At 39.1% G+C, this 13,883-nt stretch overlaps 1 protein-coding gene across 1 annotated transcript in view; it reads right to left on the reverse strand.

Moving 5' to 3' along the window:
• Positions 1-10,485, reverse strand: part of WDR41 (WD repeat domain 41) — a 191,218-nt gene extending 180,733 nt beyond the window's left edge. The window contains exon 1 of the mRNA XM_055232611.2: positions 10,369-10,485. Within this exon, the coding sequence (XP_055088586.1) occupies positions 10,369-10,407 (39 nt within the window). The 5' untranslated portion in view covers positions 10,408-10,485. The remainder of the gene's footprint in view (positions 1-10,368) is intronic.
• Positions 10,486-13,883: the final 3,398 nt, after the last annotated feature.

Consider the following 13,883-nt stretch of genomic DNA (forward strand, 5'->3'; position numbering starts at 1 on the left):
ACATAACTGTAAAAAAAAATGAGAAAGCTCTTTAGGTACTGAGGTAGAAATCTCTCCAATGTACACTATATGAAAAAAGTAGTGTACAGAACAGGGAAACAGAATGTTACCATTTGTGCACTAAAAGGGGAAAGAACATATAATCAAATTGGTTCTTAATGCATTTTTTAAAAATCTCTAGGATACACAGGAAACATAACAATGACTACCTGTTAAGAAGGAGAATTTTAGTATGGGGGCAGAGGTGGGAGGAAGGCTTTCTACTATAGACTCTTTTATATTTTAATTCTTAACCATTCTACCCTCTCCAAATTGATGAGTCAACTCTTACCTCCTAATGAGCTGCCAAAAATGCTACTGATTGAACCAGCCCTAAATAAAATGATGAAGATTGTCCTTGGGATCCTCGTCTGACCTGGACAGTTTTCTGCTTCTGCTGTGTTAGCACACATTCTGTCTGCTCCTTACTGTTGTCTGCCCTAAATTCTCAAAGCCTTCACCACTGACCTTCTTCTCCCTACCACTCCACATGCCCAAGGATCCTTGCCATAAATCACTTCTCTGCCAGATTTCCCAAAGCAGGAGTTACATACGCTCTTTATTCATTAGTAGTGGGTATTTTGTTGCTGTTTCCCTCTGGGGGTGGCGTGTGGTGGAAGTTGCCCAGTATAAAATCCTCTTCCTATTTAGAGGAATCCATTTTGTGTATAGTCTTGTGAGAGGCTTTGCTCTACGGGACCAAAAGGGACATATCCTTTGTTTCTGTACTCCCTGAAGGGCAGAGCTGCTTAGAACTCTGGAGTTTGGAAGAATGACCCAAAGACAAAGGCTCAGATAGGACTGATTGATGGAGGAATGCATGAGGCTGGCAGTATCCACAGACACAGCAGCTGGCTGGCCAGATTGTTAAGGCTGCCTAGTCTCTAGGGCCCTCGTGGTTCCTGCCCATTTTCTAAGCCTGTTCCTTGGGCCTCACAGACTCATTTCTGTGAGTCTCCATTATCTGTCCAATAAGCCCTTTGTGCTTAAAACAATATGATAGGTAAAAAAAACTTTGACTGATAGACTTTAAACAAAAACTTGAGAACCTATCATAAGCAGGGAAGGATATAGGTAAATAAAATACAAATGTGATTACTGTTCTCAAGAAGACTGGCATCTAATTTGGGAAATATAAAGAACGAAAAAAAGGTGTGTGTGTATATGTTAAGAAATGGTACGGTCAAAGAACAAAGAAAGAAGTCAGTGATTTGGAGCAGTTAGGGAAAGCTAGAAGATGTGGCCCTCCCAAGCAGAATTTGCCTTTCATACCTTCCAAGCAGAATTCACCTCTCTTCACAACTACCCTTTTTTATCTGCTATCAAAATTAGCTGTTTACACACCAATCTTTTGCATAGTCTATGAGTTCCTCGAAGTCAGATATTATATGAGCCTAACTAGTGCCAGAAAAACTCATCCATCCATTCATTTAACACATGGAGCCAGAAACTGGTCATAAGGTGTCTGATAAGCTGATTGCAAGGTGTTGGGATGAGGGTAAGAGGTGAAAAAAGGAGAGGTAGGATAAGAAAAGAAAAAAAGGCTTCCTACAGGGGAGGAAACAAAGTTGGGAAAATAGAGTGCAGACATTATTTGGTGCATTGAACACCATGCTACATATCAGGAAAGATGGCCAACTCAAATGGATACAGGAACAAACAGGAAGTGTAAATGACTGGAGTGACCGAGCTAGATAAATGTAATAGAGGCTGGGTGTGGTGGCTGCAATCCCAGCACTTTCGGAGGCAAAGGATGGAGGATCACTTGAGGCCAGGAGTTCGAGACCAGCCTGAGCAACACAGCGACACCCTGTCTCTACAAACAATGAAAAATTATCCAGGTGTGGTAGCACACACCAGTAGTCCCAGCTACTCAGGAGGCTGAGGAGGGATGAGCACTTGAGACTAGGAGTTTGAGGCTGCACCAAGCCATGATTGTGCCACTGCATTCCAGCCTACATGGCAGAGTGAGACCCTGTCAGAAAGAAAAGAAAAGAAAAAGAAAAGAAAGTTTAAAAAAAAGCAGTGGGATATCATGCAGCCTGGGGTGAGGTCATGCCTTGCCCCAAAGCATTTAATTAAAAAGGAAAAAAAAAAAAAGCACTTTGCCAGTAACTCAAAATAAGTTTGCAAGTCACATACTACCAAACTGTGACTTCTGTGGGATGGCCATGGAGAAGTTTTTGAGTAAGACACAAACAGGATTAAAAGGATAGATTAAGAAGACAAACCAAGCAGTAGTACACATGGAGAGAAAAGCAAAAAGCTCAGGAGGATGAGCAAGAAACAATAAGGCTCTGAATTAGGATAAGAGTAATATTATCAAACTATTATTAGATATTAGATCGAACTATTATTAGATAAAAAGTTGATATGGAACTGAACAATGAAGGTAAGGCTATCAACACTTGAACCCACTGATCAATTGCAGCATCACTAAAATGAAGAAATAGAGGAAGGTGTGATAGATGCTACAAAGAAAACTTCCACAGGACTTAAGTTATTAGATGTGAGACAGAAGAAGAAGGGAGAATAGAAATTAATGACTATTTCCATATTTTAAGCCTGGTAGCTAGATGAATAATGAGGACACTGAAAGATACAGGGAAAGCAAGAGGTAGAACGAGTTTGCAAGAGGGTTACTAGAAGCAGCTGGGTGCAGTGATAAGAACATCAAATTGGATAGGCGTTCTGCCAGGTCTACCACTACTTACCTTGAGTAAACACAACCTCTGGACCCTGTGTCTTCCTCTAGTTTAATCTAGATCCTCTGTATGATTCTTCCAGATATGGCATTCAAAGATAAGTGTGATTTAAATACATTTAAGGTGTCTCAGGATAATGAAGAGGGGGAAAGACTCCCTATGGATTTTTTAAATGTAAATTTCTTCAATAATATACACATACATGTGGAAAACATATAAAATAACTTTAAAGTATATGCTTATCTTTAAGTAGCATATAAGTGGATTTTAAAATACTTTTTGCTGACTTTGTATATATTTGAAGTTTTCAAATAATTGCCTATATTTATATTCTCCAATTCTACTCCTTCCATTCTCACTTAAATGTACTCCAATCAGGCTTTTGCCCACATGAAACTTTATGGAACTACTTTTTTATGTGGTAAAATATGCATAAAATGCCGGGCGCAGTGGCTCACGCTTGTAATCCCAGCACTTTGGGAGGCCGAGGCGGGCGGATCACGAGGTCAGGAGATCGAGACCACAGTGAAACCCCGTCTCTACTAAAAATACAAAAAATTAGCCGGACGCGGTGGCGGGCGCCTGTAGTCCCAGCTACTCGGAGAGGCTGAGGCAGGAGAATGGCGTGAACCTGGGAGGCGGAGCTTGCAGTGAGCCGAGACTGCGCCACTGCACTCCAGCCTGGGTGACAGAGCAAGACTCCGTCTCAAAAAAAAAAAAAAAAAAAAAAAAAAAAAAAAAAAATGCATAAAATAAAACTTACCACCTTATGTATTTTTAAGCATACAGTTCAATGGCAGCCGTCCACAAACTCTTTTCTCTTGCAAAATTGAAACTCACCCATTAAACAATAACTCCCGATTCTCCGCCTACCAACCCTGGCAATCACTAATCCACTTTCTGTCTCTATAAATTTGACTGCTCCAGGTACTTAATGTAAGGGGAATCATACAGTATTTGTACTTTTGAGATGACCTATTTCATACAGCAAAATGTACTCAAGGTTCATCTATGTTGTAGCATGTGTCAGAATTTCCTTCTTTTTAAGGCCGAATAATATTCCATTGTAAAATGTTGATGGGGAATTATTACAATGGAGATCAAGCTGTTACCACTTCAACATTAGATCCCTGGAAGTAGGAAAAGCAAACATTACATGCTTCCTGATGTGAATCTATGAAATATTCATGCCCAAAAACATTGGGCCTAATTCTGATTAAGCCTGTAGAGGCTTCAGTATCTAACAGTTACTATGGCCCATGTAGATATTTAAATTTAAAAAGTAAAATAAAAAAATCAGCTTCTTCATCACAATAGCCACATTTCAAGTACCCAAAAGCCACATGTAGTCATTAGATAGTGCGTATACAGAACATTTCCATCATTGCAAAAGTTTTATTGGATGGTGCTCTTCTGTACCTAACTCCATTTAAAAGAAATGTGGAGGAGAAGGGGATAAAGGAAAAAGTTAAATGACACCAGAAAGAAGTGAACAAAAAAGTTCAGAAAACAGGGCATTCTACAGAACAATAAGTACATGACAGGAGGAAGTGGGAAGAGAGGAGGAAACTATGCTAGATTTTAAAAGACATAATCTATGAAATGTCCAGAACGTAAAATTTATACAAATAGAAAGAAGATCAGTGGCTGCCTGAGGCTGAAAGTGGGAGCAGGGATTGACTGAAAATGGGCTGGAGGAAATTTTGAAGGGTAATGGTAATGTTCTGAAACTGGATTATGATGATAGTTGCCCAACTCTAGAAGTTTATGAATGTCACTGAATTGTCTAAAAAAGAAAAAAAGTCTTAAGACAACTCTGTTGTATGGACCTTGTTTGGACCTGACTCAAACTAATTCTAAAGACATTTTTGAGATAGTCAAATAAATTTGGTTATGGATTAAATACTAAAAATATATCATTTATTTTATTGGGTGCAAATGGCATATTTGTCCATATTTTTGAAGATGTTTATTAAAATATTTATAATGTCTGAGATATGCTTTAATATACTACAACAGATTTTTTAAAATGGGAAAAAGAATGAATTAAGTAAATAGGATACAATCTTGACAATTATTGAATCTAAGTGATGGATATATGGTAGTTCATTGTACTATTTTTTCTACATTTGAATATGTTTGAAGTATTTTATAATTTAAAAAATTAGTGGTTACTATAATAGCCTCTCGTGGTCAACACCATAAACCAAGGCAATAATGAGTTTGTGTGATTTTCCAATATTGCCAGCAACTAAGATACCAGGTTATCATTCTAAATCTCAGTTTTTAAAATTATTGCAAGTCAAAAAAAAAAAAAGGCCAGGTGTGGTGGCTCACGCCTCCTGTAATCCCAGCACTTTGGGAGGCTGAAGCAGGTGGATCACTTGAGGTCAGGGGTTCGAGACCACCCTGGCCAACATAGTGAAACCCTGGCTCTACTAAAAATCCAAAAATTAGCCAGGTATAGTGGCACATGCCTGTAATCCCAGATACTCGGGAGGCTGAGGCAGGAGAATCACTTGAACCCAGGAGGCAGAAGTTGCAGTGAGGCGAGATCACACCACTGCACTCCAGCCTGGGAGACAGAGTGAGACCCTGTCTCAAAGAAAAATAAATAAATAAATAAATAAATAAAATTACTGCAAGTCTCCAAAGTAAAATTAAATTGCTTACCTTTAAGTCATCATTTGAAATTTCAAAACTTTATATAAACCTACTCTGTCTTTTTTTTTTTTTTTTTTTTTTGGTGGGGGAAGTTGGGGTGGGATAGGAGGTATATGTATATATTTTTTTCTACCAACTCAATTTAGTCTCTCCTCGTTGCCTACTTTACACCACACAGGTCATGAAATAAATCCATCAGCATTCTCAGTAACTAGCCTGTGATAAATAAGCCTGGCACCAATGCAATGTATTTAAGCCCTTTCAACAGCTTTTTCTTTGTGCACATCTGCAGGCTTTCCATGCACATCTGCATACAGAATCCACAACCATGATCTGCATTATAATTAATGTAGCAGCACATCTGACCAGGTCCACAGAGTATTGATGTATAACCGGTTTTGAGATCTGCAGGGAACTAAGGATGCCCTGGGGAGAAAGTGAGGCTAATTTCAGATCAGGCACTGGAGAAGCTGTAAGTGGTAAGACACTTGTTCTCCTGAAACAGCTATGACATCGCTGGAGAATGTCTTAGTGTGCATGTATGTGTGTGTGTTGCATACACATACGTTTACTTCAAGTCATAGTTTCTCTCCTCTTGCACTCCTTACCACATCTCTCATATACCCACTCTAAATGACCAAGCCACAGCCCAAACATTTACATACAGATACATTAAAACCTTAGAGAAAAAGCCTTCTTTGGTTACCACTGATGGAAAATCACCGAAGCATGGATTCTAGTAGTGGTGTATAGCACGCACAGAAATATCAGACCTAAACTACACACCCCTCTCATTCTATTCTCTTGGTAGTTAAGACTTTCTTCTTCTTCCCCATCCTATTCCATTAAAAATGTTTTTACTTTAAAATCTAGATAGAAATCTCAGGACTAGGCCAAGTTCCTACTTACATGCATTCCTTCAACGGCCTTCAGGGACACTCACTGTCCACATCCATTGTTCTATTCCACAGCTAAAGCACAGAATGTGGGCCCATGAAACTCAGCAAGAAGCAGGGCAACTTTATTCTGTATCTTTTTAGCCTAGAATGCTGAGTCAGCACTGTCCAATAAAGCTTTTTGCGACGATATCCAATATAATAGCCACAAGCCACATGTGGGTTTTGAGCACTTAAAATGTGGCTATTGTGACTGAGGAAGAGAACTATTGATTTTATCTAACTTAAATGTAAATAGCCACATGGTGCTGGTGGCTACCATATTGGACAACGTTGCAGTAAGTGAAAGACTTTCATTTGTTGTGTTTTCACTTAGGAGACTTGTTATATACAAAACATTCTTTAAAATAATTTTCTGTCTCTCTCATCTACACACACACACACACACACACACACACACACACACAGAGAGATACATTAAATCTTAATAGTGCTTAACTCTGGGCGAGCATCTATAGAATCAGACATTCAAATATATTTTGAGTGAATAAATATGTTTATATTTAACAATTTTTAAAATAAACAGGTAATATTTAAAAATCAGAGAAAGCTATAAACAAATACCATAGTCATTAAAACTATGCATATGAACATATATACGGATATGGAAAATAAACAGAAGCAAAATGCAAAACAAAATACAAAATGCCATCTATGTTTTTGATCATAAGTACTAAAATATTAGGTAGGTATGTGTCAAAGGATTGAAAGGGAACATAATCCATGAAAATAACCAGATGCAGCAACAGGTTATAAATGGATTTTGAACATTTGTATATAAGTAAAGTTTTAGAAAAAATAAACAAAGGTTGAAAGGCAATGCAATTTAAAGGACTGAGTGTAGGAATAGTCTCATAAAACTTGAATGTTGGAAGCAAATAACTACCCACATGAGTGGCAACTTGAGGGCTGAGGATATGGAGGCTGAAAGAATTCCAGTTGTGGGCTGCAGAGGGAGATGTAACTAGAACTGAGAAATCGATGACTTAAGAAAAAGAAGGGAGAAGAAAGCTTATAAATGAGAATAAGAGAGCTAATGAGGAATAATGTTAATATTCAGTCAGTAAAAGACGTTGTTCCAAGGCCATTGGCTGAGAGGCCAGAAAGGCTCAACATTGCTTTCCAGATGTGACCCATTCCTGAGGTTAGCATCAATCATATTTAATTCCCCTGGACAGGTGAAGCAGTTGAAACAATTGTTCTCAAACTATTAAATGGGATTCCTAAGCCCCATTCCCAGGGCCTGAGAAATACTGATTTAAAAGAATAACTTGCTCTAAATGTCTGGTATAGGAAAAGGTGTATGAACACTCTGATGCTCTTTATGGATAAAATCTGTCTTCTATTTAATAAAGATGACTAAACAAGTTTTTTTTTGTTTTTTTTTTTTCTGTTTTTGAGATGAAGTCTCACTTTGTCTCCCAGGCTGGAGTGCAGTAGCACGATCTCAGCTCACTGCAACCTACGCCTCCTGAGTTCAAGTGATTCTCCTGCCTCAGCCTCACAAGCAGCTGTGATTACAGGTGCACACCACCATGCCTGGCTAATTTTTGTATTTTTAGTAGAGATGGGGTTTCACCATGTTGGCCAGGCTGGTCTGGAGCTCCTGACCTCAAGTGATCGACCTGGCTCGGCCTCATGAAGTGCTGGGATTACAGGCGTGAGCCACCACACTCAGCCTAAACAAGTTTTTTGATGACTTGGGGAACTTTAGTGCCTATGACCACAGCCCCTTATTGTTTCACAGAATTTAATAAAGAAGGGGGACCAGAAAAGCTATCTTTAAACATGTGAGGACCTGTCAAGCAATAAAGGTTGAAGACTTGCTTTGTGGGACATCAAGGATAAGCCAGAAGGGGGATGGTTTCAGTGTGATATAACGACATTTTAGAAGAAATGGGATCCCATAGAAGGTGGTGGGCATCCTGTCCATAAGCTATGCTAAGTGACAATTTGGTCTATAATTTGTGTGAAGAATTTAACCAGCAACAATAAGATTAGATGACCAGTAACCTCCCTTTCCACACCTTGATACAGCCTACCTGACACTAGTAGAATTTACTACTGTTACAAAATAGAACTTAAAGTTCATTTGAAAGTATTTTATTTTACATATAACTGCTTCATGGTAATTGCTTCGTGATGATTACATAAGCAGCTCACATCAATATGATTTTTACTTTTACATGGAAAACCATTTGATTCCTCTCTCACTTTTCTGGTACCTAAAGTCAAAGTCGATATTGCATTTCCCTCACACCATTCCAGGATCATTTATTCAACAAATAATTTTTGCCATCTAATAAGTGTCAGGTACCACGCATTCCGGCCAGGAAAATAGCTAAACTAATCATCAATACACACAAATTAAGAAACAAAAGTCTTGAATCTGATTCTCCCCACACTCAGGTTTCATTGTCTCAACCTATCCCTGTGTTCCAGGGCAGACTTTCCTGTATTACACCCCTAGAGGCCCCCCAATTTTCCCTCTTACCCTCACCCCCATTATCTTTTTTTTTTTTTTTTTCTTTTGATGGGTATTTATTTTTTATTTATTTTTTTTTTCTTTTTTTTTTTATTATACTTTAGGGTTTTAGGGTACATGTGCACAATGTGCAGTTTTGTTACATATGTATCCATGTGCCATGTTGATTTCCTGCACCCATTAACTCGTCATTTAGCATTAGGTGTATCTCCTAATGCTGTCCCTCCCCCCTCCCCCCACCCCACAACAGTCCCCGGAGTGTGATGTTCCCCTTCCTGTGTCCATGAGTTCTCATTGTTCAATTCCCACCTATGAGTGAGAACATGCGGTGTTTGGTTTTTTGTCCTTGCGATAGTTTACTGAGAATGATGTTTTCCAGTTTCATCCATGTCCCTACAAAGGACACGAACTCATCATTTTTTATGGCTGCATAGTATTCCATGGTGTATATGTGCCACATTTTCTTAATCCAGTCTATCGTTGTTGGACATTTGGGTTGGTTCCAACTCTTTGCTATTGCCCTCACCCCCATTATCTGAGAGGTGCTTGAGCAACATGTCCAGCTGCTGCTTCTCCCCAGACCTGACCCCAAGTCCCGGTGTCTCTGATGCAGTGGAAATTGGGGGCCAGGAGGATGAGGACTACTTGTCTAGAGGGAACAACAGGATTACCACAGGGAAGGAAGAAGAAAACTCAGGGCAGGATATTACACAGTAAGAATGAACCCTGGGAATTTTAAAGCAGAGGACTAGAGGTAGGAAAGGAAAAGGGGTGTTTTTTGTTTTTTTGTTTTTTAACAAGGGTTAGGTAGTCCTACCGGAAAGCCAGGAAACAGAGGTGACTCCGGAGCCCGGGGCTTTCCATAGGAGAAGTCAGCAATGCCAAAAGGTGCCTCTGTATACTTAGCAGCTGTGAGGCAATCAATCCCTCGGGGAACCTGTAGGCTATCACTCTAGTAAAGATGATGTTTAAAGAGGGGACACTAAGGGAAGAGGAAATTACTACTGGTACTTTTTTTCTTATCTTATTGTGAAATATGTCCAAGAAATAAGCATATATATATATATATATATGCTATATATAAAATATACAATGTAAATAATAAGAAACCAAATACCTGTGTTCCCACCTCCGAAAGAAAATTTTCTTCACCCCTTTTGCTCCAGCTCCTTGAGCATTCCCAAACAATTAAAGTAGATTCTTCTCAGCTGTGGTATAATTGCCTGAACCTGCAGAATGGCCCCCGTGCAGACTCTACCCACAACATCACCCTTGCTTGCCTCCTACTGCTTAAAAGTTCTTTTAATGAATTAAGATAAAAATATTCTTTCTATACTAAAATTAAAGAGTTTAAAATAGAAAGTTAGCATATTGTTGTAAGTTTATTTAGTCAAAATGTAAATGATCCCAGCTAATTTCCTGTTTTAATAGGGGAAAAGAATTTGAAAGATAAGGTCCTATGACCCTGAAAATATTGGGGGATGAAGAAAGCTGAAGGTCCAACAAAAACTTCACATACCTCACCAGTTTCCCCTGGACTTGAACAATTAGCCTTCATGCATACATAAAGAGAGGTTAGGAGGAGAGATACTTCCTGGTCTGTGTACCTGCGCTCACCTGAGCAACCACTAGGCTGCCCGTTCTTTTCATTCTCCCATGTAGTCACAAACACCTGGTGTTGCCTTGGCAACGAAATAAATATGCTGGAACTGCCCCCTCAGGCTTCTAATTCGTTGGCCATTTGTTCCACTAAGTTTACACAAGGAACTGGTACTATTTGAATCTAATTAATCCAACCAAAATTTTCTGAGTGCTTCCTATATGAGTATATGTCTAGGTTGTCTATTTTCTAATTTCTCCTTTTCAGTTAGATGATATGCAAACCCCATGGCACTAATTGTTTAAGGACAGGAATGAGGATTCTTTTGCACAGCCATGTTTGTCTATAAGAAGTTATATCCTTGCATGTTCCACTCTTTCTTTCCTACTCTGTAAAACAGTTCCTACACAGTCCCAATCCCTTCCCTGGGTCCTATTACAAGGAGGCTAATGATGTTGTCAGTGGCAGCAACTCTTCAGCAGAGCATTGATATTATGAGCTTACCTTTTCACCACCATAACACAATGCTGACTTGACTCAGAATCAGAGCCCCTATCTCCAGATTAAAAAAAAAAAAAAAAAAAGGGACAATGCCTTAAAAAGAAACAGATTAGACAAAGACCAGTCCAGGCATTTGATTATGTTTAAACTGAGTTGCGCCAGGCGCGGTGGCTCACGCCTGTAATCCCAATACTTTGGGAGGCCGAGGTGGGCGGATCACAAGGTCAGGAGTTCGAGACCATCCTGGCTAATACGGTGAAACCCCATCTCTACTAAAAATACAAAAAAAAAATTAGCTGGGCGTAGGTGGTGCACGCCTGTAGTCCCAGCTACTCGGGAGGTTGAGGCGGGAGAATGGCGTGAACCCGGGAGACGGAGCTTGCAGTGAGCCGAGATCACACCACTGCACTCCAGCCTGGGAGACAGCGAGACTCCGTCTCAAAAAAATAAATAAATAAATAAATAAAATAAAATAAAATAAACTGAGTTGCCCCACACTAGTCAGCAATGTAGAGTTAATCATTACTAGAAATGGTCAGCATTGGGAAATAACTTCAGATATTAGATGAGGAAATGGAAGTGCACAACTGCTAAGTGACTGAACTAAAAACACAGTCAGGTAATGGCTGATCAAGGACTATAACTATGTTTTCTAAACCATGCATTTCTTCTGGGTCCCCAAATATAGCAGAGTCATGACTGGACAAGGATTGTTCTTCTGTAACTAAAAAACAAACAACCTCCCTCCCTGAGAAGCAATACTCTCCTAACCTGAACCCAAAACAACCCCTATCAGAAGCTCAAGGTCTTCCTCCGGAGTTCTTCTGCCTAAGGAGAAAATTCTCCTCATCACTCTTCAAATCTAAAATGGCTTATGGCATACAACCAGTTCTCAAAGAAACCACTAGGTTTAAAATGAAAATGAAGCTCTTAAGTCTTCCAACAGGGAAATCAAAGACAGCTGGTTTCCTGGCAAGTGTGTGCTCCTCCCTCCATTGTGGTAGACAATCCAGTCACTGGAGTTTCTAAAAGTGGCATATTAACTCTTCCAAGATAAAAGGGCATCATTCACTAAATTACCTTTTCGAAGACATTACATGGTACCCCAGTTCTTTGGAAAAGGTAATTAGCTCCCCATGGGTGACTAGTTTACTCCAAGTGAGCACTGTGCTCATCAGAGGACAAGGATGATCTCTTTTTGTGGGAATAAAAACATTATCTTGCTTGTCAGGAGTGATTTATTTTTTACCTTAATAATGATATAAGCCCTTTACGATACATGTTTTTAATTGGTAACTACCCCACCATGATAATAGATCATAGCAAGTGCAATAAGCTGGGAGCTTTAACATCAACACATCTGACCTAAATTCAACTTAATAAGCATCTATTGCGCACCTAATATGTGTCAGAGTCTATGCTAGATACTGGGGAATTACATTGCTTAAATGTATCCATTTGGGGAATATCAGTGATACTAAAACACTCTATCAGATTATGAATGGCTATTAAAGTGAGTCTGGCAAGTGGCCCACCATGTCTTGCCTTGGTCATTAGAGATTTGAATCCGGTTAATGTCTCCACATTTAAGAGATTAGTGGAGAATTTAGTAAGGATATATATAAACACAAGAAACATACTTTAGAGATCTGAAAATAAGAGCCACAAGGAAAGGTCAAAATAATTCCAACAGAATAAAACCCAGTTCCTCCAGGAAGCCTGGCCAGGAATTCTACCCACAATGATCTCCTGCTTCTCTGAGTTTCCATTGCATTTGAGATATAGATCAGTGTACTTAGCACTTGATCAATCCATTATAACTTGACTTGTATGATTTTCTTTTTAAAATATATTTGTCTTATCTCTCCAGTTATATGATAAGCTCCCTGAAGAGCTTGGATGTTATATATTTCTCTGGTACCTCCACCTACAGGCTTTGCCAACAAGCACAAAAAAAAATTGTTGACTTATATGTAAGTAGGAAAAACATGTTAAATGAGAAAACTAAGAGTGTTTATCACCGAGAAAATAAGATTAAGGAAAAGATATGTTCTATTCACTGGCTATTCATGTGTTCCACATTTGCCAGTCCTCTTGCAATTAGGGGAAGCCTTATAATAATTTCTTAGGCACTGGACCATGAGTAGAAGTTTCTGGACCAAAGCATAAAGAACGAGTTTAAACTTCTAGTTTGTTCTTCCTCCCACAAAGACCATGGAAACCCCATAATGGGGTGATTAAGTCACAACATGAAACCTGCTTGGATCACTGGGCCACCACATGAAGAAGAGCTCTCCTAGAGATTCACTTTACTCACAGAGACATTTGTGTGAGCAAGAAAAAAAAATCCCTGGTTGTGTTAAGCCAGAGATGAATTTTATCTGGTACCATAGCATAGCCTAGGGGTATTACACTGACTGATATTAATAAAAGAAGACTAAAAAGAAAAATCATTTCAGTAGTAAGAGCTGTGATAGAAAGTCCTTCCTGAGGTAACACTATAGAAGAAAGATCTAGGAGACAAAAGACAGACTAGGCTCAATGAAAGGAAGGACTCTGGCAGGCCAATAAAAGACATCTACCTTGCATTCAAACAGAGCCCGCAAGTCCACTTGGTGAGAAATAAAAAAGGGACAACTGTGGTCAAGAAATTTGAATGAGATGATTTCAAGGTCCCTTCAAATGCTAAGATTTTATGATCTATGTTTGGCAATGGATTCCTAATATGTGGAGGCCAGAATAAGGACATGCAGTTTATGCTGAGTGGCAATTCTTTTAATAATATACAGAAGCAACATCAAAGTATCTCCCTGTAAAATCTTGCAGGAACAGACAAGAAAAGCAACAAAAGACCCAAGGATCCTCTCCCTTCCCCGTCCATCTACAATGCCACCCCCTTCAAAGTACTCCTAGGGCTATTTCACAAGTTTATT

Source organism: Symphalangus syndactylus, chromosome 11, assembly GCF_028878055.3.
Source record: "Symphalangus syndactylus isolate Jambi chromosome 11, NHGRI_mSymSyn1-v2.1_pri, whole genome shotgun sequence".
Classification (NCBI taxonomy): Eukaryota; Metazoa; Chordata; class Mammalia; order Primates; family Hylobatidae; genus Symphalangus; species Symphalangus syndactylus.